Source organism: Coturnix japonica, chromosome Z, assembly GCF_054131305.1.
Source record: "Coturnix japonica strain WE chromosome Z, WE-NBRP24, whole genome shotgun sequence".
NCBI classification, from domain to species: Eukaryota; Metazoa; Chordata; class Aves; order Galliformes; family Phasianidae; genus Coturnix; species Coturnix japonica.
Genome location: NC_140702.1, coordinates 26803827 through 26829971, shown reverse-complemented (window position 1 = coordinate 26829971; position 26145 = coordinate 26803827). Strand labels below are relative to the sequence as shown.

Here is a 26145-nt window from a genome sequence, read left to right as displayed (position 1 = left end):
ATCATCTCCACAGTTAGTTTTATGCATTTATTTTCACTGAGTACATCTCAGTTCCCTGCTTAAAGAAAGATAATGCAAATATCCTCAGAAAATAATCTGTCAGGTTTTGTTGTTGGTTCTTTTTTATTATGTCTGATTGCTTTTAAATGTGAAGAACTACAAAAATGTCCACATGTAGTAACACACAGGAATTTATAATAATGAATAAGGCACATTCAGTAGATGATTTCCTTGAAGTTTGTTAACTAAGCACTGGAAAATGAAAAGCCTGTGATTATGTGGTTATGGTATGTATAAAGAGCCGTGATAGGTCTGCTCAGAAAATCTGCAATTAGGGTTTAGCTGAAATGAAAATACTTTACTCAAACAATTTTAATTTAATTACAATAATGCATATTGTTATACAGACGGAACAAGCATGCACAGAAACATAGTACACGCTCCAGGGCATGACTGAATCTCTTTCTTAAGTCAACACTGAAATCAAACAGGCTTACCCAGTTGATCCACGTAACAATTTACACATCCCTTGGGCATGATAATCCACTTGAAATCCAATTTAGACAGATTGTTGGATGAAGTATGCACCTGTGCTAAAGCCAGAGGTTAACCTTTAACTGTGTACAGATGACAGCAGTGGAGTACAACTCAGGGTGAAGAGCCATGTTGTTGGGAATCTGGGTAAAAAGGTAAACAAGCATATACAGTCTGTTCTGACCCTCCTATTCGACTTAGTAGCTTAAAATACAAAAGTGGAGAAGTTATCCATTCGTACTGTAGGAATGGAATGTTGTTTCTGCATTAGGTATTGAAACGGGAATTGATCTGAATAAGTAGTGCACAGTGTATTTGTACATTTGTACTTAGAAATTCCTGTTGTGAAAAAAGTAGAAATACCAAATATGTTAGTAGCACATTTTAGAAATGTAGTTGCTGAACTGTGTGATTACTTCTTGCTTGCAAAACTGCAACAGTTTCTAGATGCTGCAAATAGCACGGGTATAGCACTATGGACTAGAAAGCATGTTGTAAGGCTAACCAAAAAAAAAAGCAGCCAAGGCCTCCACACAAATACTGCCCTCTGTCCCCCTTCCAAACATATCTCTATCCAAGGACAGGCAGATGTCCAGAAATAATGACCAAAAGTTGAGTGAGCAAATGTTAAATAAATAGCTATATATAGCTATATATGCTTAGCTAGCAACAATTTATGTTTTGCCAGTATCTGTACGTTTAGTGGAGCATCAGGAATATTGTGAACCTGAAGTACTCAGGTAATAGGGCATAAAAGAGATAGCACTGCTTTCTGTGTGTGCTCCTGCTTGCAGGATGCCCAGCACTGCAATCACAAATAAAATCTGCTTTTATCAGATACCATCTTGATAAATTATTTGGATATTTACAACAGTACTGATTAAGAAATAAAAGTGGGGGGAAAAAAGTTTAAGATTTAAAAAAAAAAAAAAAAAAAAAAAGGAAGAAGACAGTAGAAAGCAAATAAGCAAATAACCCTGCTCCCTTGCTCCATGCTGTTCTCTTTGAGTTCCTCTTAAAATGCTGCCCTCACTGGGGCATAATATACAGCCTGCCTGGCTAGATGCAGCTTAAATTAGTAATTCCTCTTCCAGCCCCAGTAGCCTATGACTAGAATTACAGACTTTGGTATTTTGTGATAATCTACAGCTTCTGAGAATTAAATCTCTCACATGCTGCTCTTAATAAAAGGAACTTGTGGTCCCTACACTGCGGAGACAGGCTCCGTTCAGTAGTGTCCAGTACCAGGCCAAGAGGCAATGAACACACACTGGGGACTGTTTCTCAGAACAGCAGGAAGCACTTTTATGGTGTTTGGGTAATGGAGCATTGGGACAGGCTGCTCAGAGGGGCTGCAGGGTATTTTCCTTGGAGATGTCCAAAAACCACTTGGGTGCAGGCAAGGTAATCTCCTGAGGTCCCTTCCTGCTTTTAAAGATTCTGTTATTCTCCTCCTTCTCACCATTCTTACCTTAAATGATGTCTACTTAGGAACATTTATTTTTAAGTATTTTTCTTCTTTCAGTTTCTTGCAAAATGCACTATCCCAGAACAAGGACAGCATAAAAGGAGAATATGCAACTTACACTTCCTCCCCCCTGCCCTCGGTTGAAGATAAGAGTAAAAAAAACCACACCACTTTCTAAGATAATTTAGTACTTTCCAGCTCGCCTATGAACAACACTGATTTGAAGCGGGCATAGTCTACATTACTCACTGCAGTGCTGAGTCAGATGGAGAACTGCTGGAAAGTCAGCACAGCAGAGGAAACTTTATGCTCCTCGAATTATATCTAGTTGTTAAGTACATCACGCACACCATCAGCTACCAAGCACAATTGCAGCCACGAGTTCAGACTGCCGTGTTGCAGCATAACCAGGCTGCTATAACCTTTATTCTGCGTTATTTCGGCCCTCATCGTTTAACAGCTATAGTTACTGATAACACACATTTTTATGTTGTTGTTTAAAAACAGACAAAAACCCCATTGTCTCATTTCACCTCACTGGAGCTGCCCACCCACACACCTCACAGCCACCAACAAGCGGCCTCAGCTCTCCATCCCCAGCCGCCTCACAGAGCTGCCCCCGCCTCCATTTCGTGACCGGGCGCGGCTCGGCGGAAGATGGCTCCCCGCCTCCCGGGGCTGGGGGCGGGCTGAGGCGGCGGCTTCGTGGCCGGGCGGTGCCAGCCGCGTAGTCCGTCGGTGCCTGTGTAGGCTGAGGGGAGCCGGAGCACAGGGCTTCATCATGTCGGCGGCCATGAGACAGCGCTTCGACCGCTTCCTGCACGAGAAGAACGGCATGACCGCCGTGCTCCAGTGGATGGAGAGCAAGACCGGCGTCGACCGCACCTACATCGCCATCGGTGAGTGGGGGCCGTCCTGAAAGCGGGGCTGGAGCGGGGGCCTTGCGGTGGTCGGAGCGGTGTCCGTCGGTGGCCTCGGCCGCGCCCTGCCCGCTTATTTTCCCTCATTCCCGGCCTCGCCGCCCGTCCCGGGCCGTGCCATTGTGCCATTGTGCCATTGTGTCATTGTGCCATTTAGCCCTTCAGCCGCCGGTAACCGCTCGGTGTCCTCTCCCCACAGCTATCCTGGGGGCGTTGGGCGTCTACCTGGTGATCGGCTACGGCGCCTCGCTGCTCTGCAACATCATCGGCTTCGGCTACCCCGCCTACGTGTCGTGAGTGTCGGCATGGGCGGTGGGGAGCGGGGGGAGCCGGGGGAGGACGCGGCCGGGAGGTGCCCCGTCACTGCGGGTATCGCTGCGGGTGACCGGGTAACACCGCTGGATCGTGGTGCGGTGCTGGAGGACCGTGCTCCAATGTCGGCTCTCCTCCCTGTTGACATGAACAGACGCCGTTGTAGAGCCGGGCTTTGGGCTCCCTAACAGATGCCGTGTAATAACAACGAGAAGTTGTCTCACCTGACAGCCCACCCCTTAGTGCCGTACTTCCACTCCGGCTTTAGTGCCTGCAGTGAGGATGGACCGATGGCTGGTGAGCTGCTGTGCCCGGCAGGACGGAGCAATGCGGCAGCGTCCGCTGAAACCCACGCGAGTATTTTTAGCAGTGCGGTCCCTGTTGTGCACAGGGCACTGCTGTGGTGTCAGCACATGTGTGCAGTGCCATGTGTCAGCCTTCAGCAGGGCTGCTTCTACCTAGTGCATTGACAGTGCACAGAGAAGATTCAGAGCTCCCCTTAGAAAATATCTTGCTCTATGAAGGGGGAAACCTCCTTAGGCCTTCTGTCCGTGAAAGTAGCTGGTGCCTCTCGTTGGCAACGTGTTGTTATGTTATTGGAACAAAATGGGTTTCCTATTAGGTGAAGTGTCAGTAGAATGTGCTGCTAAGACCTCAGAGCTGTAGTAAATAAAAACCTTATGTGTGGCTGACTGCGTTCACAAAATGGAAGTCCAGCCCAGCTATAACGTGACACTGGAAACACAGCGTTTGCTTTTATGTAACTACTTGAGTACGGTCAGTAGCTCTTAAAAATGTGTTATCTGGCCATTACCTTTGGGGCAATTAAAACTACACTTCTTCTCCTTCCTTTTGTTTATTGTGTAGGCTGTCTTAGTGTTAGACTTCTACAAGTTATAAAGCTATCTTATGGCTACAGTGTATCTAGTAGAGTGAGGCTTTTCTGGACACTCTTTAGTGGGCAGTAATTTTGGAGATTACAGACCAAGAACCGCTCTTTTTATAAGGCAATTTATAGCTTTTTTTTCCCCATTTAAAATCTGAAAGTGAAAACATGAGTAACAAGGCAGCAAAATCTGTAAGTAGTTGTGTAGGAATTACATTGCTGTACTATCTCGTGCCCAAGTTAGGCCACTTAAAGTTCTTTAATTCCTTTCTGAACATTGACTTTTACACTTTTTTTTTTTAGTTAGTTTGGTATTAGATTTTATATCTGCCCATATGCAACTGAAATTGATAATAAAGCTCCTATCGCTGTGCAGACAAGCAGCAGCAAATCAGATATGAAGAGTAGTTTATCTGCCACCTTATTTTTTTTCTGTTGTTTTTTTTTTCCTCTTCCAGACCTTGAAAATTGAGTTTATCTTTCTGTAGAATATTTACCCTTGTATCAATAGGAAGGCATTTTTCAGTGCATCTTGGTGTTTTAAAATTACATCTATAGTGTTAATGGTGTGTTGTTCTTGGTTTATTTATTTTTTTAGTGGTGCACTTGACTATAAACTGTAATTAAAATAAGTTTTAAAAAAAAAAAAAAAAAAAAGCCTGAACAGCATGCACATGAATACAGGGCCTGTTCTGGCTTCTCCAAGTCACACTTAGTTAATGTTTTCTCTTTGTGTATTTTATTAATGTGGAAACAGTTTTAGGAGTTAATTAGAATTTGGGATAATAAGCTAATTTGTGAACCACTCTGCAGTATGTAGGACTTTTCAGGTGCAGCCTGTGGAGAGATACTAGTCCTTTCAGTAGTCTGCTGATAAGGTAGGTGTCCTTCCCAAGCTTAGAGCTGGTGTTTTACATTTCCCAGCTCACAGAGCCAGCTGTCCAGCAAGAATGCAGAGGAGTCCTGGATGGCCTGTGGGTCTGTCTGGGAACAGCATGTCAGGGTATCTGTGCTGTCTCTCAAGATGGTTCTCAGTCTGCTGCCAGTTGTGAACTGCCTGACCATGCAAAAGAATGATAATCCTGTTTGGTGATTGCCCCTTTTCCACCATATGGTCCCTGGCATCACCATTCTGCAGTCTGTATGTATGTTAGGATTTTCATCCTAGTGCATGGCCAAGCCACAAGAAGATAAAGCTGAGTTACTGAAGTGATTGTACTTCTCCTTTTCACTGCTTTGATCTTGTACTGCAGTTAGGGTGCTGCTTTCTCCTCTAACCTGTGCTTGTGGACCTAATGCACAAATCACCAGCTAAGGTGATTTCTTTATTCCTTGCTTCTATTCACTTTTGAGAGGACAACTGAAGAGCTGTAAAATGGTAATACTAAGTGAGATTTGCTTCGTAGCACTGGGCAGGAAGCAGTTTTCAGCTGAACACAAGAACGTGGCTTTTTTTTATGCTGTGTTAGGTTAACTTTGGCTGGTCACCAGGTGCCTCCCACACAGCTTTCACTTTGTGAGACAGGAGAAAATAAGATGAAAAGTCGTGGGTTGAGCTGTGGGTAGGGAGATCACTAATTACACTAATTGCCATCATGGAAAAAACAGGCTTGACTTGGTGAAGATTAATTTAATTTACTGCCAATTAGTAACAGAGTAGGATAATGGGAAGTTTAAAAACAAAAGAAACCTAAAACCAGCATACCCCCGGTAACCCTTCCAGCCCCTTCTTCCCAGGCTCAGCTTCAATCAGCTACATCATCCATCCCTCTGAGCTGCACAGTGAGATGGGGAATAGAGACTGCAGTCAGTCCCTGGTTCTTCATCTCTGCCACTCCTTCCTTCTCAGTCTGCCCTGCTCCATTGTGAGGTCCTTCCTATAGGCAACAGATCTTCCTGAACTGATCCTGCCTGGGTCCCTCACTGTCTTCAGTTCCCACAAGACCTCTTGTTTCACTGCAGGCTGCAGCTCTGGCACAGGCTGCTTTTGTGGGGCTGTCCATGGGCTGTGTATCCTCCAGGCCTCATCTCTTCTACACTGTGGTCTTCTCCACAATGGCTACATGAGGAATTCTGCTCTACATGGTGCCCATGAACTGTAGTGGGACAGCCTGCTCCTCCATGGGCCTCTCCTGGGCTGCAGGGAGCTGCTGCTCTGCTCCTGGAGCTCATCCTGCCTTCTTCCTGCTCTGACCTGTGTGGCTGCAAAGCCATTTCTTTCCCATTTCTCACATCTCTCTTCTAGATGCTGTTGTGCAGCAGTTTTCCCCTTCTTAAGTCTACTTTCCTAGAGCACACCCAGTGTTTCCCATGGCTCATCTGTGGCATCAATGCATCTATTTGGTGCAGCTGGAGCTCTGCTCTCAGAGGCACCCCTGCAGCTCCCCCACAACCACAACCTTACTGCATAAAACATACAGCTCTTAAACCTGTGCCTCCTGGAAGAGGTCAGGCCATCATTTGAGTGCATTACAGAGAGTATTAATTCGATGTCTACATGAATATTTCAGCAATGAGTCCACAGGACTGAAAGGGAAAAAAGTTATCTTTTTGTAGATAATTTGCTGTCTTGACTGTCTTGTGTGAGGGAGAGGAGATGACCTCCTGTTCTTTTGATTGCTTAAAGCTGCCAGCAGGCTTCTGATGAGTGACTTGCTGGTCATGTTCCAACTCTCCTTCTTTCAGGATTTTAGTTCTACCTTGATAAAGTCGTTACTGATCACTTTGTTTTCCTAAAAGAAAGCATATTTTCTAAAAACAGACCCAGAGATAAAAGCTCAGCTCAGCGTTGGTTCTGCTCACTGGGCTGTGTCATGGCTTTGTGCAAATCTGCAGTGCATCCCTACATGAAGGAGTTTCTTCACTGGACACACACAGTCTTCCCCAGAGCCCAGGTCTCTTAGGCTATGCCATCACTAAAGGTTCACCCACAAGGCTCTTAACAGAATTAAGCAGTAATTTTTCAAGCAGAGATTACCTGTCTGTCTTCCAGAAAATCGAACAGTCTGGATTAAAATCACTCATAGAATCTGAGCATTATTCCCTCAAATCCTGTAAAGTCCTTTCTCATAAGGTAATTATTTTTCAGTTGAAATATATTTTTTTACTTGCGGGGTTCTGTGCTTGCAGTAGACCAGTGCTTGAAAGTTTGCTGAAGAACTTTTTGCATGTTTGGTGAACTTCATCTGCACAAAGTGATATTTGGACGAGTGGATGGAAGAAGTGAGTGTTGGCAGTGTGTAAATAACACTGTCAGTGTTTCACTGCTTCTCTAAATTCTCCAGAGCTAGCCCACGGTGGTGAGCTGCCTCAGAAAAATTCAACTGCAAGCAGGAAAGAGCCGTGATGACTAAGATGTGTGCAAAGGATTTATGAAACTTCAGAGGTGCATGAGCTTTGCTGCAGTGTCTGACTGCCCTTGCCTGTGCTGAAAATGACAGTGGAATGAATTCTTGCAGAGAACGTATGTGGACATCTTCCACAGGAGCTGCTGATGGGATCTGCTGGAGCTTCTGCTGTGCAGTGTGCCTGCTTTGTCCAGCCTGCATGGAGAACTACAGAAACCTGTTGCAGGCAACCTGCTGTTGTCAGGGGTTGGAGTAGAAGATGCCCTGAGGTTCCTTCCAAACCTCACTATGTGGTAATTCAGTGAAAGGCAGTGCTTTTACCACTGCAACACATGAATCAAGAATCTAAACCAAAAAGTCTGTTTAATTTTAGTTTTAGTTTTAAAACAACTAGCAGCAGTGCTATTGTTTGTCCGGCTAGATCACCTAGAAACCTGATGGATTTATGCACAGAATAGTTTACTTCTGCGAAGATAAGATCCCTCACCACATCCTTCTCTCTAAGTTGGAGAGGTATGGATTTGAAGGTTTGACTATTAGATGGATTAGGAACTGGTTGGCTAGTTGCAGCCAAGGGGTTGTGATCAGTGATTCTGTGTCAGGGTGGAAGCTGGTCACAAGCAGCGTCCCTCAGGGGTCAGTCCTGGGACTGGTGCTCTTCAACATCTTTATAAATGACACAGACAATGGCACTGAGTGCAACCTCAGCAAGTTTGCAGATGACACCAAGCTGAGCTGTGCAGTCAATACATGGAAGGGAAGAGAAGCCATCCAGAGGGACCTGGACAGGATAGAGAAGTGGGCCCATCAGAACCTAGTGAGGTTCCTCAAGGCCAAGTGCAAGGTGTTGCACTTGGGCTGGGGCAATCCCAGGTGTTTATACAGACTGAGGGAAGAACTCCTTGAGGGCAGCCCTGTGGAGAAGGACTTAGGGGTCCTGGTGGACGAGAAGCTGGATATGAGCCAGTAGTGTGTGTTTGCAGCCCAAAAGGTCAACTGTGTTCTGGGCTGCATTAAGAGAGAAGTGACCAGCAGGGAGAGGGAGGTGATTGTCCCCCTCTACTCAGCTCTTGTGAGGCCCCATCTGGAGCACTGCATCCAGGTCTGGGGCCACCAGTGCAAGAAAGACACAGAGCTCTTGGAAAGGTTGAAGGAAACTGGGCTTGTTTAGCTTGGAGGAGAGAAGGCTGTTGGGAGATTTCATTGTGGACTTCCAACACTTGAAGTGAGTGTATAAACAGGAGGTGGAACAGCTGTTACATGGGTTGATAGTAACAGGACAAGGAGGAATGGATTTAAACTGAGACAGGGGAGATTTATATTAGATAACAGGAGGATTTTTTTCACACAGAGGGTGGTGATGCACTGGCACAGGTTGCCCAAGGAGGTTGTGGATGCCCCATCCCTGGAGGCATTCAAGGCCAGGCTGGATGTGGCTCTGGGCAGCCTGGTCTGGTGGTTGGCGACCCTGCCTATGGCAGGAGGGTTGGAACTAAATGGTCACTGTGGTCCTTTCCAACCCATATCATTCTGTGATTCTTCCCAAACTGGAGCACAAGCACTCAGCTTACTTTGCATTTGGTGCTACAGTGTAGCTATTAAATACATGTGTTGATGGATACATGGTTTACTATGCCCTGTTTCTTGCTTATACTTGAGGCTATTGTGTCTTTTGTCTTAAACTTGTAACTTGATTTATACAAGAGGCACCAGGTACACGCTGTAAACTGCAGAGTTTGGGGTGATCGCATGATGCTAGAGTAATAGATTTAAGCATTTCTTTCTTGATTTCTCGATTACACATCTTACTAGCTAAACAGAGTTTGAGGAAAAAAAAATAAAAACAACAATAAAACTGCTCATTTGGTAAAATCATAATGTGCTGGTCCTGTGAGTAATGCGTGTGTGAATTAATTCCAGCAATGGTTTCCTCTGCCAGATCTAATTCTGGAGTGACTAACAGCCTCTTCCTGGAAAAGAGGTGGTGGTTATCAAAATGAGTCAGATGCTTTAAGTGAAAGAGCTCAGCTTGGCAAAGTGCAAACCTTGGACTTGATGCAGTTAGATGCTAGGTTTGGTCCAGTTGAACTGATTCTGTCAGGCAGTTAAAATTGACCTGTGGTCTTGAGACTGCAGCTACACAGTTGCTGTGAACCCAGGGCTGCAGGAGACAGTGACATCCTCAGCTCTTCCCCACAATCATTGCCTGTTAGCTGAGTTATCCATAGGTTTTGAATGTACCTTCCTTTGTTAGGAGATTTAAATGTTGTATCCGACTGAGGTGTTTGTACACTTGCTCTTGCCATGAACACATAACGATTACAGGAAGGCTGTCCTAAAGCTGGCTGTGCTGACAGCGTCTTGTGATCTGCATGTTTGCTCTGAGTGATGGAGATTGCAAGATGAGTATCACATTGACGACTTCATGATCTAACACGAAGAAAAAAATAAAATGAATTCTTGAATAAGAAGTATTACAGGGGTATGTTCTACTGTGGGTTTGCATCAGCTCTCTCATCTGAGGGACGTACAGTGCATAAGCTGAAGTGAAAATAACAGTTAACATCAACTGAGAACTGGACTGTTGGGTTGGCCAGTGGGCAGCCTTTCTCTGCCAGCAATGGATGGCCCTGTGATTGCTATGCTTAAGGTTGTAGAGTCATCATTCTTTATACTGACTATACTGACAGCATTCATTACAGTTAGAGTGGCTGAAGATTGTTATTTATTTTTAAAAAAATATTATTTCAGTGTCATGTCCTTGGGGGTATTGTTTCCACATGTTTTGTTGTAACGCTGTCAGGAATGGCTGTTCATAATTATAAAAACTTGCCTTTCTTTCCTCAGTATTTGAGGGCTCACAGCTCTACAGTTAAACTGAAACTTGCAGGAGTGGCAGTGCTTCCTTTTTTTGTGCTAGTGGAACTTAGAAGTGAGATCAGGAATACTTCGCAATGAAGGCTGCCATTTCATGAGATTTTTGGGTGAGTGAGTATGTAATAGACAGGAGCAACTGCAGATGTTTTGTAAATATCCCTGCAAAGCCGAAATACTCCAGATATAATTAATACCTGATGGAGAGGGAAAATTCATGCCTGGCAGCCTGGTTTGATTGTTAATTGGAGCCTTTCTTTAGGGTTTGTATGAGTACAGTCATGCTCTCTGTGATTTGACTGGGCAAGATACCAGCTTAAGGAGCTGCAGCAGCTGCTGGTGAACATCCAAATGGAGCATACCCACGTTTGGAGGTCTTCCAAGGTATCCATTCTTGCAGAAGGCAGAAGAATCTAAAGCATACCATAGGAACAGTGATCTGTCATCTGCCTTTTGCCACAGAATTGTAGGTTCTGTTCATGAAAACTGATTATCACAACCGCTAAGGTGATTTTAGTGATGGCAGCAGAATTTAAACAGTCTCTCCTTAAGTCTGTGGATGGCTTTAGGGAGCAACTGCAGAACAGCAGGGCTGAGATGAGAGCAGTTTCACTGCAGAGTCTTCTTGATAATACCAAGCAAGTGTCCTTCTTGTGGTAGAATAACCGTCCTCCATGTGCTGCTGGGGCAGAGCTTCCATCATGATGGGAAACATTCACGCAGTAAAGTCCATCTGCAACCACATGGTTGCCTGTCTGTCTTCACCTGCAGAACTAGGAAGTGGTGGAATCTGAAGGGTTTGCCCTGGAGGGGTACTTGCAGAGAGACCCTCTGCAGCTTGTAAATGTACTGAAGTAAAACAAAATATTCCCTATGAAAGAGTCTGAATGAAAATGTTTTGCCTTTGACACATCCTGCAGTTTCTTTCAGCTTCCTGCTTCAGAGCAGTGACAACTCAAATCGTGCTGTCTCCTGGCAGCTGGAGAACAGAAATCCAGTTAGCTTCAAGCAGGAAGCCGCAGGCTTTGCTGAGGCTTCTGTTCCTGATACAGGAACTTGCGTCACAGTTTGTGAGTCCTGCAGGAGCAGGTTTACAGAGCAGAACAGCCAGGGATGCAGCTGTGGGCCTTGCCACGTGTCAGAGGAGGTTGGTTGCCTTATGCTGCCTCTATGCTGTCAAGTGCTCAGTTGTAATTACATCTCACAGTCTGGCACATGCACTTAATGAATAAAGATACTTGAGATTCGCTTCACAATCCTGAATGAAGTTAAAAATTTTAATCTAGATTTGCACTGTTTGCATTCCCGTGGAATGTGTGGAGCACAGGGTTGGGTGTGCTGAGGTTACATGAGTCACAAACTCCTCCACATACAGGACAAGAGGAAACAGACAGAAAGTGGAGCATAGGAAGTTCCACACGAATGTGCGGAAGAACTTCTCTACGGTGAGGGTGACGGAGCACTGGAACAGGCTGCCCAGGGAGGTGGTGGAGTCTCCTTCTCTGGGGATATTCAAGACCCACCTGGACGCCTACCTGTGTGATGTGGTGTAGGGAGCCTGCTTTGGCAGGGGGGTTGGACTCGATGATCTCTAGAGGTCCCTTCCAACCCCTACAATTCTGTTATTTTATGTATGGCAAAAAGTAGGTGATAACAGTGCCTTCTAGTGGGGTACAAACCCTATGGAATAATAGCAGATTTAAATGATGAGAATTCACACATAACTATAGAACTAAGAAGTAAAAATGTCACCACTATCGATGCTATTGATTTGCTCACTCATTTTGTTTTCCTTACAGAATCAAGGCCATTGAAAGTCCCAACAAAGACGACGACACACAGTGGCTGACTTACTGGGTCGTATACGGTGTTTTCAGCATAGCAGAATTCTTCTCTGATATCTTTTTGTCCTGGTTCCCTTTCTACTACATCCTGAAGGTATTTCAGTTTATGTACCACCACCCCTCCTAAAATGAAACCTACAACCTAACTACTTTAATGTGCAATGAGTAGATGTCAGCAGATTCCCACCTGGGTCATATCTTATTTTTAAATGTTGCTTACACTTTAGATATATATATATAATTTTATTTTTACATTAGCTTTCCCATGGGAAATCAAAAACATGGAAGGAGTGGAAGGAGATAAATGTCTGGCTGTGTACAGCGGTACTCTGAAAGAATGCAGTAGCTGAACAGTTCTTAGGAAATGCTTTTGATGCAATGCAGCATACTGGAAACCTCACAAATAAATTAGAAGCTGCTGATGTTATTCAGATGAGTTTCAAATGCTATAGTGCTTGCACTGAAAGCACTGTTTTTTCACTGCTGGTGATGCTGATGTGAAAATGGGAAAACTGAAATACAAACTATACAAATAAGTCCTATTTGACACCGTTACTGACAAGTGGCATTCCTACTTTAATTGCAAAGCAGATCTCTTAAGTTGCTTATAGTTACTCTGAATTGTAGATGTTTAGTTTGATACTTCTATACATTCTTTCAGAGCTCTGGCAAATTTAGTTTGTGTTGTTTCCTGTACTTGAAGTGTTTTGACATTTTGCATTTATCCATTACTTTTGTAGTGTGTTTGACATTGGAACTGAGTTCATATAAAAGTGCTTCCATGTGAAGAGCCATGTAGTGTTTGTAATGGTAGTGGTTGTTTTTTTGGTTGTGTTTGTTGGTTTTTCCTTTTCCTTTCCTTTCCTCAGCAAATAGTATAAAAGCTCTGTGTAAACTATGCAGTCCAAAAGAATTACCTGGTCTTGTCCAATATGTATCTGTATCTTTTCATCATGTTGCTTTACCATTGGGATACAAGCAAACCCAGTCTTTCCCCTACAACGTGTCTGGGTGAGGAAGTAGTGGGATATATCTAGGCTTGATCTAAGTGATAGAAGAACATAAACCATCAGTTGTGCCATGTAAGTCAGAAACTAATGTTTTGTCTAATCAGCTTTTATACTACTTCTGTGCCTTAGGATAAAAGAAAAACAGTGTATGAAGTCTTGATACACTTCTTACCAGTTTGGTTTTACTGCTACAGCCCTCATCTTTATCAGTGTGCATTAAATTAAAAGAAAATGAAGACTGACTGTACAAAACAACCGATAACACATACTTAGAGACTGTGACCTACAAAACGGAGTTGATGTACTGTTTTAAATAAATACACTGAAGTCTGTGGCAGAGTTAGGAGGGCACATTTCCCCTACTTTCCTACTTTTCTCTTCTACTGATGCAGATGCTCTTCCTCTTTCTAGTGTGCCTTTCTGCTCTGGTGCATGGCTCCAAGTCCTTCTAATGGAGCTGAGTTCCTCTATCACCGAATCATCCGCCCTTTCTTCCTGAAGCACGAGGCTCAGCTGGACAGTGCTGTCAAAGGACTGAAAGACAAGGCTGCAGAGACTGCAGATACCATTGCTAAAGAAGGTGAGTAGATGACCATTCACTGATCACATCATGTAGGAAGAATTTTCCTTTGCAGCTCTAAAAATGAATATTCACCATTTCTGGATTAAAAAAAAACCCTACAAGATTATTCTATGGGTTTTAATGAGTAAATTAATTTGGGTAAAGCTATCAGGAGAAGAGGAGTGAAGTGAATTTTGCTTTCTAGGATTAGAGTTATGCTAGAATCAGTGCAAGCCATGTGAGTATAAGAATCAACTAATTAGATGCTGTGTCTTCCCTCCCAATATACATAACATTATCAACACTCTCTATCTAGGCAGGTGTATAAGCATCCTCACAAGGTATCTTGAATAAACACAGTCACTGTTTCTGTGTGTTCCTGCTTCTTTTAAAACACTGCCATCTCCAGTACCTGGTACTGCAGAAGAGCTGCTGATTATCCAGTAAACGAATCCTTGAACTGTAGCAAGTGACAACACTTGAAATGAAGGATTCCTGTCTATAAGATTTTGTATTTTTCCTTCCTTTGGAAATTAAGGATTTCTGAGCCAACTCTTAAAGAAATTGCTTAGATTTTTATTAGGGTTGAATAACCTAATTTTATCATAGCCTGGAGTTGTGTAACTTTTGCTTTCATTGCCTTGCACTGAAAACTGGATGGATGGTAATTTTATGAATAAAAGAAGAAAATTTAAGTTGCTGAAGAAAAAAAAGATACTTAAACTTCATTTGAAATAAATTTTACCTATTAAATACCTCAAGGCACGTTAAAATCTCCTTTTCCCCAAACAATACACGCAGTTTGATTTCTTTTTATCAACTTGTTTTCTTGACCTTTTCTTCAGACCACTTCAGTGGTCGGCCTTTCTCAGTTACTCTTGGAACTCTTGCTGCTTGAGCCTTCCTGGAATATTATTATTAGACAGGTATCTTAATAATAAGCAACCTTCCATGTTGCTTATGTCTTATTTTCTCACTTATTCCTTTTAGTTCATCTCCAATCTATCACTTATTCTTTTGGTAAATACCTGAAGGGAGGGTACAGGGAGAACTGAGCTAGACTCATTTCAGTAGTGCCCCATGCCAGGAGAAGAGGCAGTGGGTGCAAACTGGAACACAGGAGGTTCCCTTTGAAACCAGGAAGCACTGCTGTGCTGTACAGTGATGAAGCACTGGCACAGGCTGCCCAGAGAGGTCTTGGAATCCCCCCTGGAGATCTCCAAAAGCCGACTGGGTGCAGTCCTAGGCACCCTGCTCTGGGTATCCCTGCTGGAGCTTGGGCTGGGCCAGATGGACACAGCCAGCCTCAGCCATTCTGTGATTCTGTCATTGTGTGATTCTTCCCTGTTTTAACATAAAATGGTTTCCACACTCACATTTTCTTTAAGCAGTAATTCACACAAACAAACACACATTCTAGCATTATTCCATCCCCGTTTCAGCAGCTTGGTTGTTGTCTTGGTGTAAGCCTGTGTGTCCTAAGGACCATCAGCAGCTCTTATTTTCTCAGTAAAATAATTGTAAATGGATGGGTGCTGTTTATTATGCTGCTCCTGGGATCTGGTTTAATTTAAAAAAAAAAAAAAAGTTTTTGTAGTTTCATCTCTTTGTGTGTATATAATACAAAAGTTACTGATTCCTTCTGTGAGATGGTGTAAGAGGAAAATAATTTATTTGTGCAGCTCATGAACACTGAGTGAGCTGCTTAAATCCTTAAGTAGGGCACCGCTAAGATTAAACTTTTATTTTTCTGCAGCCAAGAAAGCTACAGTGAACTTGCTGGGTGAAGAGAAGAAGAGCACTTAAAACTTTAAACTGGATAAAGCTTCCCAGCCACCTCTATTATGAAGCTTGATGTTATGGGGATCTGTGGTATAACTTTAAAACTGTTGCCTTGAAAATGTTTTGATATTTTAAGGGATTGTGCTATGAGTTTGCTTACTAGTTTGCTGTTGTCTGCATGGAATTCATGCATTTTTATTTAAAAGCAAAGCAGTCGGCAGCATCTGAAACAATGAAAATATTAATCTTCATGAAAAAGTCTTACAATAAAAAGTGTATATCTCAGAGGCTCTGCACTTCAGCTGTCTTTGTGCATGTAATTACTTTCAACACTTGTTGTAGAACGGCGGGAGAAAAACAAACGACCACACCTGTCATTGACATATGATCAGCTAATCTCGTTTATTCCTTGGCTGCATGTACATTTATAATACGGATAATTAGCTCATACATATTGCAAAAGCGGAGCTCATCATTGGTTCCCGATTACATACCATCCCCAAGTATCTTTGCAACTTGTTATCATCCTGGAAGTTACCCCCTTGCTGAGTTCACAAAACCATGGCTAGTTTCTCACCATCACAGGGCATCCTGTTCTTCTTGCTGTCCTTGCAGGTGGTACGGCTGCTTGTCTAGCTGCACTGTGTTTACGACCCTTCTCAGCTAACCAGCTGTAAAAAACACTCTCTACAAACACTGACTGTATTGCATCTAGTAACATGATGTTATTCTACAAGGAAAATATTAATCTGAACGGATTTTCTGGAATATAGAGAGAGAATTACTGAGAGAGCTGGCATAGCTAATTTATTCCTCGCTAGTGAAGTTTTGAGTGATGATAGGCATCTCGTGATAGACACTATTTACTGTTGCATGTTTCACCATAACATAATATTTAGTGCAGTGTGCATTTTCTTGAATGGATAGATAGAAAATGTAGGAAGAGTAGCTTTATTCCAGCGATGAAGCTCATATTAGCATGGGGCTATTTGCCAGACATGGATGCGTTAAATGAGCACGAGATGACTAAAGGTGGCATGTACTTGCTATCTATCCCTTTCTGAATAAAGCTGTCGTGTAAAATTCTAAGTGGAGTGCCTTGTAATGTCACACTCAAAACCACAAGCCACCTTTCATAAGGAGTGCCATTACCAACACTTGGATATACAGTTCTCTTGAAGTTTTTACTGTTTTAGGTGTTGGTCCCCAGAACTGTGTTGTTAATGGATAAGACTGCAACCTCCCCAGGCTTTCTGTGCACATTAACATCTGCAGCCTGTTCTGACTATCCAAGAAAACTTTGTATGAGCAGAGAAAATTCCTGAGTACAGATTTTTTTATGCATTCATGGCCAATTGCTAAGAATGAAGCTAAAATAAAGAGAATAAATACTTTTTTCACAGTTGATGGCCATTTTTTTTTCCCCTGGCAAATCTGAAGTTGTACTTAATATTTCACAATATTTCACATTATTTTCAAGAAACTCAGCATGAATTACTGATGCCTCAGTTCTCATATCCACGCCAGGATGTCTTCAGAGCACGCAGTAGTGCTGTGACAGTTCTTGACACCCAGAGCACAGAGAAGACAGACAGAAGGTAAAGTTGATCTTCTGATGTGATAAGAAGTGGTGATCTCTGGTCCTCAATCTTTACATTAAATAGTAAATCTTAAAGTGGACTCTTGCAGACCTTGGGATTTTCTCTATGTTAGTACAGAATCATTCAGTAATTTTTTAGACACAAGAACCATAAAGGAATGAAGCATACAGTTTGTCAGCAGATTTAACTTTAAATTTGAGAAATACATATTACAAAACATCAAGCTGTAAAACGGCTGTCAAAGAGCAAGGTGATGATTAGAGGCACAGTGGATCTCATACTTCGCATTTTCTGTAGGACAGCATACAGTTTTTCATTCATTAGGAAAACAAAGTATCACAGCTAATGACTTGCTGACAACTTTTTGTTACTGTGAGTGGATGTTCCATAGTGAACAAACAGTAAACAAAACTTGTTGCTGTGAGCTACAAAGCTTGAAGTAACCTTACAAATTTGGTGGTTTAATTTCTTGTCCTGTTTTTTGGTCTTTAACCTGCTTAACTTTTCTGTAAGCCGTATCAAATTCTAATGCCGTGTTTCAAACACTGTTACAGAATCACAAAATGGTTGAGGTTGGAAGGAACTACTTGGGATTATCCAGTCCAACCTCTTTGCTTCAAGCAGGGTCACCTACAGCATTCTGCCCAGGATCACATCCTGCTGAGTTTTGGTTTCTCCACTGATGGGTACTCCTCAACCTCTCTGGGTAGCTTTTCCCTCTTGTGCAGTTGGAACTTTTCACATTCCAGTTTGTGCACATGGCCTCTTGCCTGGCACCACAGAAAACAGTCTGATCCCATCCTGGTGATTACTTTCCCTTAATATATTTGTATACATTAATAAGGTCTCCTCTCAGTTTTCTCCATCTGAGCAGCCCCAGGTCTCAGCCTTTCCACATTAGGGAGATGCTCCAGGCTTCCAGTCATCGCCAAGTCATCCACTTGACTTTCTCCACAAGTTCCCTGTGTGTTGAACTGGACACAACATTCCAGATGTGGCCTCACCAGGGCAGAGTAGAGGGGGAGGATTACTTCCCTCGACCTGATGGCCATGCTCTCTTTAATGCAACCTAGGATACCATTGGCCTTCTTAGCCACAAGGGCATCCTGCTTAGGTGCATAGCCAACCTGTTGTCTACCAGGAAACCCAGGTCCTTCTCCACAGAGCTCCTTTCCACCAGGTCAGCCTCTGTCGTTACAGGTGATTCTTCCTCCTGCAGGACTCTACACTTGTTCTTGCTGAACCCCATTAGGTTTCTCTCTACCCAACTCTTCAGTCTGTTTGGGTCTCACTGAATGTCAGCATAGTCCTCTGCTGTGTCAGCCACTCCCCTCACTTTGTGTTATCAGCAAACTTGCTGAGGGCGGACTCTGATCCCTTCATCCAGCTTACTGATGACTGAGACCAGAACCAGTACTGACCCCTGGGGAACCATACTATTTACAGGCCTCTAACTAGACCGCACATTGATTACAACACTGTAAACCCTGCTATTCAGCCAGTTTTTAGTTCACCTGGATGTCCACCCATCTAACCTACACCTTCTCATCTTATCTGTGAGAACGTCATGGGAGACAGCATTGAAAGTCAAGGTAGAGAACATCCACTGCCTTTCCCCATCTAAGCAGCCACTCATTCTGTCACAGAAGGCCAGGAGGTTGGTTAAGCTTGATTTCCCCTTGATGAATCCATGCTGACTGTCCCAGTCACCTTGTCCTCTATATGCTTAGAGACAGCCTTCAAGATAAGCTGTTCCATTATCTTTCCTGAGATTGAAGTGAGTCTTCCAGCCCAGTCAACTGCATGTACAGGATTTGTGCCCAGAGTAATTTACTTTCCCTTCTTGCAATAATTCTAAATAAAGGTACTTAAAATTTTGATTTAGGTTACAAACTGCTTGTCTGAGACCACCAAGGAACGTGCCCTGTGCTGACTTCAACAACTCAAGCAGAAAACATTGCAAGAAGGGGAGCTAGGAGAAGGATGGACGAAGCTTTGCAGAGGCAGAATGATGACCTGCTTTTCTCTACTTCCTCTTATGGACAGCATGTTTCCTCCCATGCCTGAAAAACAGCAGCTTGAGTAACTTTACATGCTGAAAAACATTGGTTTGAGCAAGTCACTGCAGAGAGTGCATAACCACCAGACACCCTGCTGAAGGCTCCGGAATCTTTTAGAACATCGAACTGCACAGGCATGAGAGCTGACATCCCAGGGGGAGTCTTGAACCAACTGTACTATATAAAAGTGGGCACACACACTTATCTTTGTTGACTCACCACCCACAGATCAAAACAACACCAGATCTAAGGAATGGTGAAATTCTTTCTTTCTTTTCTTCTCTTTCCTCTTGATCTTCTACTCATTTTTCTTTAGCAGCCATTGCCTAAACTTGTCTTAGAATAGATGTTAAAGAAAAAAACACTCAGACCAAGTACTCTATCCATAATGCCTACCAATTGCTGTTAGAATATAACTTAGCTTTGCCTCAAGGTAGTAGAATAGTTCTTAGAAAGCTCAATAAACTGTATTGTGTTCTTCCTCTGAGTCACTGGTGACTGTTGCAGGGAGTGCCCTATTCAGAGGATTCCAAAGACTGACCTTCCTTACAAGTTACTGAGTAAGATGAGGCAGAATTACATAAATAATTTCTCTAAAAGCTCTTAAATCTGAGACTCTCCAACACTAAACTAAAGCAGATTCAAGACTTCCTTCTCAGTTCCTCAAACTAGTCAACAGGTCTTCCTTCCACTGTCACTTTTACTGTCACCTTGTATGCTTGTCTTGCTCTTCTCTCTCCACAGAGCAGCAGTAACTAATAACCTCTGACCACTTCGTTGTTTCCTGTAACAAAACCTCCAGCTGCTTCCAGCAGTGCCCACGCTGTAATTTCTGCCACATGGCATTCCATCAAGTCAGAGAGCAACACCCTCAACAGGATGGGAGGATTAGGTTGGAAGGGACTTTAAAGATCATTCATTCCCAGCCCTCTGTACTGGGCAGGGTTGCTGTACCTGCATGTGTTATCAAAGAGAGATAATCCAAAGGTCATTTGTTTAAGAAGTCATATCAGCAGGAAACAATTGAAGATGTTTGTACACAGCCATGCCCAATTACAACCTCAGAGCATACGATTTCCTCTCCGAAGTCATTCTGCTACAGATGGTCTGTACACTGACAATCTGATCATCAAGGGAGTGGCATGTGGAAGTCCATCAGGGCAGCTACTAGATTCAATACAACTGCAGTGAGAGTAAGAAAGCACCCTCCTCCATTCAGTGCTGCAATAGAACGACATCTAAAATGTCCTACTTTGAGCAAACTTGAGCAAACATATCAAAAGTAAGAACTTAACCAAGCTTCATTACTTTATACTAGCCACACATCCAGATGAATTCTGAATGCTGCTTATCTGTAAAATACGGGGGGAAAAAAAGTGATGCCATAAAGCAGCTTACCTGGCAGACAGATGAAAACATTATATTGCAACATGAAAGTTTTATCAGAATATTCTGATAATTGTTACTGGTACTCACCTATGAAGTAGTGAAATAGCTGTTGGCAAATACTAAGAATTAGAAAAGCTCTTGGGGATTTTATTTTTTATTTTCTTAACTTGAAACAGGTAGCACTGTGTCTTTTTTTGTCCCTTATGCTAAACCATCCCTCATTTAACTTGTTCAGTAATTTCTTCGGTTACTTCTAATGACAACTGCTCTGATAATTAATCTCCAAATAGCTTCCTATCCCTGCCCATGGTCTACTTAAATATTTTAAGTTACCAGACATTGAAAGGCTTACACATCTGAAATAAAGCTAGGAAGTTCATTTCATAAACGCTCAAACAACAAACAAATAGGATAATAAGCATTCAAAGAAAAAAAGAAAGAGGAAAACAAGCTAAATTGTTTGGTTACCTCAAACAGTTAAAATACTAACATGACGGTACGTCTCTGACTTCTTGAAATAAGCTGCAGAGGAAAAGTCAACACTTCTGACAAAAGCATTTGAGACAGTATCTTAAAATTATTGTGCCGCCTTTATTAGTATACTGGCAATCATGGAAGATGGTTAGGAAAGGAAGTTTACAAAGTCCTAATATCACCGATTTACATTTTTTGTTGGTGATACGGACACTCCAGAGTCAAGACAGTCAGTCAGCCAGCATAGATAAATGATCAACCAACCTGAAAACTTTTCCCATCTAGTCTGCATAAGATTCTTCTCTTTTTTAAAAAGCTGCATATTAATTCTGGAAAAAATGATTCTCCCACCCACCCCATTTGCTTATGATGTTGTTCCACTTTCGAAACTGGATGTTGCTTCAGACCTGCAGGGTGTGTGTGAAGACAGACGTATTGTTACACAGATACAAAGCAGTTACATGCATTCCAGCTCCAGAATAAGCAGGCAGTTCTATCTGTCTTGACCAGTTTATTTTGATCCTGTAACTTTTACCTCAAAGTTGCGTTAAGTAATGTGTCCATCCATATCTGCTGTAAGTACATCTGTTCGATATTACACTTATTTCAGATGTGGAGTCATTTCTTTTTCTTCCCTTTACCTTTCTTGCCTCCCTCTCCTTGCTGAAGACTTTGATCACTACCTCCCATCTTCTGAGTTCTCGTTTTCAGTTTGGGGATGGTTTCTGCAGCATACAGCATCACCGATTTACCTAAAAATACAGGGAGGGATCATTGCTGCTGTGTTAAGAACATCCACACCCTGTTCAAAGTTAACAACCTCAGCCCACTTTCAGCTCTCTGTTACAATGGACAAAAAGCCACGTAGTTCTCTTTCACGTGCTGCATTGCTCCAAGCTGGTAAAGAACTTCCACCAGCTTTTTTTTTTTAAATTATTTAAGCACAGGAATGGTATCATGGCAGACCAGAACAGACATATTATCCCTGACAACATTCAGTTACCCTCTTTCCTCAGGTCTTAATGGCCTAAAATACTTGTGACAGAATGACTATGCAAAAAGCTACAAGCACTGTTTACAAAGACACCACCATCTTCCTACAGGAACATGGTTTTAACTTTCTCCTGATGTGTTCTTCATCTACTCTCATCTTTGTATTCTTCTTGCTCTTTCTTTTAGATGTATCCCTCTTCAGATACTTATTTGCTTCCCTATTAGACATTGATTCTTTGAAAAGAAAAAAGGAAAAGATGAACAGTTCATTGTGAACGATGAGTAATTTTTACAGGGAGCTGCTCCTTTATAACAATAAATACAACCTTCATAACAGTAAATATGCGTGCAAATATAAAAATGCCAACATGAAACTGAACTGCAAACTCAGTGTTTATCTATTTGGTGCCTGTAGTAGTGCCTAACTGATGCATATAGCCTACAAGTGGAATTCATCCTTTTTAAGATCAAGTATTCCATTGTGTCTGTACGCCAAAACTGTGTATTGAATAAATCAGATATTGCCATTACACAACACTCTCCTAACTTCTTCTCAAATCAAGTACTGAGGAGAGAGCAGCATTTTTACAAACCCTACTCACTGCTCATATAGACTTGATGTAGCTCACAGAGGTAAAAAGATTTAATGCAATATTCTAAAATTTTTATAGAAAAATGAATTAATCAAGCTGATAAAATGAAGTATTTCTGTCTTAGTAACAGGTAAAGGGTTAACTGAGATATTCTACTCACGTGTTGGAAACTGAGGTAAACAGGGATTGCCATCATCTTGTTTGAGCTGAATCCGTACTCTACCCCTGTACTGCACATCTCGATTCCACTCTCTAGGATACATCTTATTTTTCTGTCATACAAAAAACAAACAAACCAAAAAAACACAAACAAACACCTTCATTTATGTATTAAATACTGGAACAATTTCCTGCAAAAATTGTCAGGCATTTGATCCAAGTCACAGCGTCATGGAATTCTCAACAGGTCCAAACAACTGTGGCTCTCTATCAGTCTCATCCACCAAACGCTTTGCCACTGTAGTAGAGCCCACAGCTACATAGTGCAACATTTTCAGAAGCGTTGCTGTAACTTACTGTTCATTGCTGGTATGTAACAATTCAGTGAGTAACCAACTATAGGGACTGCTCTACATCCCCACCAGACAGCACTAAGTTTCTGTCTCACATCCATGGCCACAAGATGGTTCCAAAAAGATAACACCTTTGAATACAAATGTGCTTTTTAAAACTTAATTTGCAGTTGCACCCGGAAAGATTTGCTTTTATTCTGACTCTATTAGGAACTCTGGGAAACTAGGACAGCCTTCTAAGAACAGTTCACAGAGCAATCTTTATAAGCGTAAAAAGTGACATTAACTGAGAGATCCAAGTACTGCTTGCCCTGCATGCTGTTTTCAAACATCTCCTTCATCATTACGCTCACTTGCACTCAAAGTAAGAAAATATCTTGTCTGTTAACAAAAACTGTATCGCAATTTATTCTGTGTGTAAGAAAAAATAAACCTATAAAAGAGGAGACACACACCCAGGTGTCTGTTATGTGTGATTGTGGTTTGACTGTCTGTCGGGGGGTTAGGGGAGTTGCCTGGGTTTTGTTACCTCTAACAGCACATTGAATCCAACTGCTGCACACACATCTTGGATTTCAGTAGACGTGGGATTTTCAACAGCCTGTTGAAGCAACATGTTAAACGTTAGTTACACGTTTTCCAGTGGTGAGATCCCTATACAGAGGCAGTGGCTTCTCTACACTGTAGAACTAGAAAAAGTGTGTGGGAAAGGGATAGTACTTGAAATAGTGACAAACCGACTGCAAAAGTCATTTGGGAGCCCTTCTGCAGTTTAGAAAATAAAAATAAAGATATAGAGAAACCAGTAAAACAGAAAGTAGATGAGAGAATTATTTAGGTCAGAGGAACAAAGCACGTAATAGGATTGCCTAAGAAAAAATAAGTAAAATGGCATTAATTATATTTACACAGAGCCAAAAAAGATTGACCCCATAAAGGACTAAAGGGACATCTACAGCAACAAGTGCAGAAAACAGTTAGTTTTATCAAACTAACTTGCCATGGGAGAATTAGGAAGATTTGAAGCTCAGTTTTATTTTCCAGCTCTCTAAAGAACCACTACAGAGCAAAACAAAATATTCTTTTTCCCTGCCACCCACAAACTTACTTTGTCTATAGGTATCCTTCTTCCTTCCGCTATTGTCTTCTTGTTATTTAAGTACGCTGGATAAATGCAGATAAATCTAAAAAAAAAAGAGAAAACAACCAGTTTAATCAATATGAACTCCTAAAATCGTTTACATGTTTTTCTAGTTTAAATGAATTAATAAATAAATAAAAAGTGTCACTGCCAAAGCACAGAAGCTTCCACAGCAGTTCAGAACAACCACTTGTTTTCCCTGTTTGGTAAGATGTTACATAGTTCCACTCTCTGTTACTCAATATGCTGCCTGACCACTAGGCAGAAACCCCATGTGCATCACTGCGCTGGAGAGCACAGAGGGCAGAGACAGCAGGAGGTGAAAACACTGCTTTGAACCATCTTTGTTTAAACCCAGAAAACGAAGAGAAGAAAACATGCTTCTTTGATTCGATTTCACTGAAACAAACATATTCTTTTCAGTGAAAAGAATGAATAAAAGTTTCCCTAAAATGAGGTAGCACCTCTATTAGTGATTAGACTTCAAAGCAAGAAGTGCATTTTTCCTGTGTATTTGGTGCCTTTTTCTTGTGTATTTGAATTTTTTTCTATCCACATACAAGAACTGGCTGGATTTGCTAAGTTACAAAGCCTCCGAAAAAGAAATATTCTTAAAGACTTGCTTAAGTTAAATTATGAGTTCTCAAGACATTTAATCCTGCCAAGCAGATGCAGGCACACAGAACCTCGATTACGCTTCCCCTTGGAAACAGAAGAAAAGGAAAGAAAAAGGCTGAGGCCTAACAAGGAGGACTGCAATCACATGAGGAGTTATGACAGCGTAAGAAGGCAGGGAAGAAGAGGTAAGCAACTTCTCAGCTACACGGGACAGCCCTGCACAGGAACACATCAGCCTTGTCACTGGCGTTCTGAAGCATCAACATACTACACTGCTCACCCACCTCACCTCATCTGCGAGCTTTAAAAATGACACATTGGTTTACAAGAGATAGCACAGTGCAGCACCAAGCACTACAAAAACCAAAAAATGACACGTTTTAACACCAACAAATGCATTATAACAACCTCTCCGCACACCCCAGGCACAAAACAAGCCCACAGGCCGACCCCCCTCCTCACCTCTCCTTGTCGGCCGGCGAAGCGGCAACAGCGGCGGCCATCGCAACAACCGGCACCGCGCTGCTGATGGACGGGCCTACACCTTCCCTCGACACAGAAATCCCGCCTCCCCTTCCAATTCCGGGATCCGATTAGGCAACGCTGCCGTCTGTAAAGCGCAGCGAGCTATCAGAAACCGAGACGTCTCCTTTAGCGCCGGAAGCTTGAAGGAGCCGGGCTGTGCGTGGCAGCGGCGTCGCCTGAAGGGGCGCGGGGCGGGGCCTGGGCCTCCATCATTTCCATCGCAAAGTGTTACAGAGATAAGCAGGTAACAGTGTTTTTAACCCTTACATGCAAATCCCAGGCTTCCATTACTGTATGCACCATGTGAAGTGTGGTCAGACAAGGTTTCATTATGTTCTGTCTCTGTGCAGAGATGCATTAGTTACTGCCTTTGTAGTGGGCTGCAGCGAATACAAAACAAAAAGGGGATTCAGAGTGAAATCTCAGTTGGTTCAGTTGACATTGAAAGGGAGGAGCCGAACTACAATGATTTTATCTGCAATCCATATAAGCAGAGATTTAAAACTATACATAATAAATGGAGACATGCTTCACAAAACATCACTCTAAAATACTGCATACAGCATTTACTTGAAATCCAGGGGCTGCTCTAAGTTCCTTCTACGTTAGCAAGCCAAAACCTTGCACTCTGTGTTAGCATTTTTATATGTGCTACCCTATGGCTAGCCTAGAGCAGCAACAGCTACACAACTGTATTTAA

At 42.4% G+C, this 26145-nt stretch overlaps 2 protein-coding genes across 3 annotated transcripts; one reads left to right on the top strand and one right to left on the bottom strand.

The window, feature by feature from the left end:
- The first annotated feature begins 2731 nt into the window (after positions 1-2731).
- Positions 2732-23615, top strand: REEP5 (receptor accessory protein 5). 2 transcript variants are annotated; one of them, XM_015849425.3, is made up of 5 exons: positions 2732-2901; positions 3122-3215; positions 12141-12279; positions 13607-13775; positions 19026-23615. In XM_015849425.3, the coding sequence occupies exons 1-5, from the start codon at positions 2784-2786 to the stop codon at positions 19043-19045; spliced, it is 540 nt and encodes a 179-aa protein (XP_015704911.1). In that variant the 5' UTR covers positions 2732-2783; the 3' UTR covers positions 19046-23615. The 2 variants fall into 2 exon arrangements, with proteins under 2 accessions (XP_015704911.1, XP_015704910.1); XM_015849424.3 differs by lacking the exon at positions 19026-23615 and adding an exon at positions 15514-15824.
- On the bottom strand, positions 21161-25444 carry SRP19 (signal recognition particle 19). The gene is made up of 5 exons (XM_015849426.3): positions 25383-25444; positions 24270-24345; positions 23691-23762; positions 22810-22921; positions 21161-21815 (listed from the first exon to the last, which is right to left on the bottom strand). Exons 1-5 carry the CDS (start codon positions 25421-25423, stop codon positions 21682-21684), a joined length of 435 nt encoding a protein of 144 aa, XP_015704912.1. The 5' UTR covers positions 25424-25444; the 3' UTR covers positions 21161-21681.
- Positions 25445-26145: the final 701 nt, after the last annotated feature.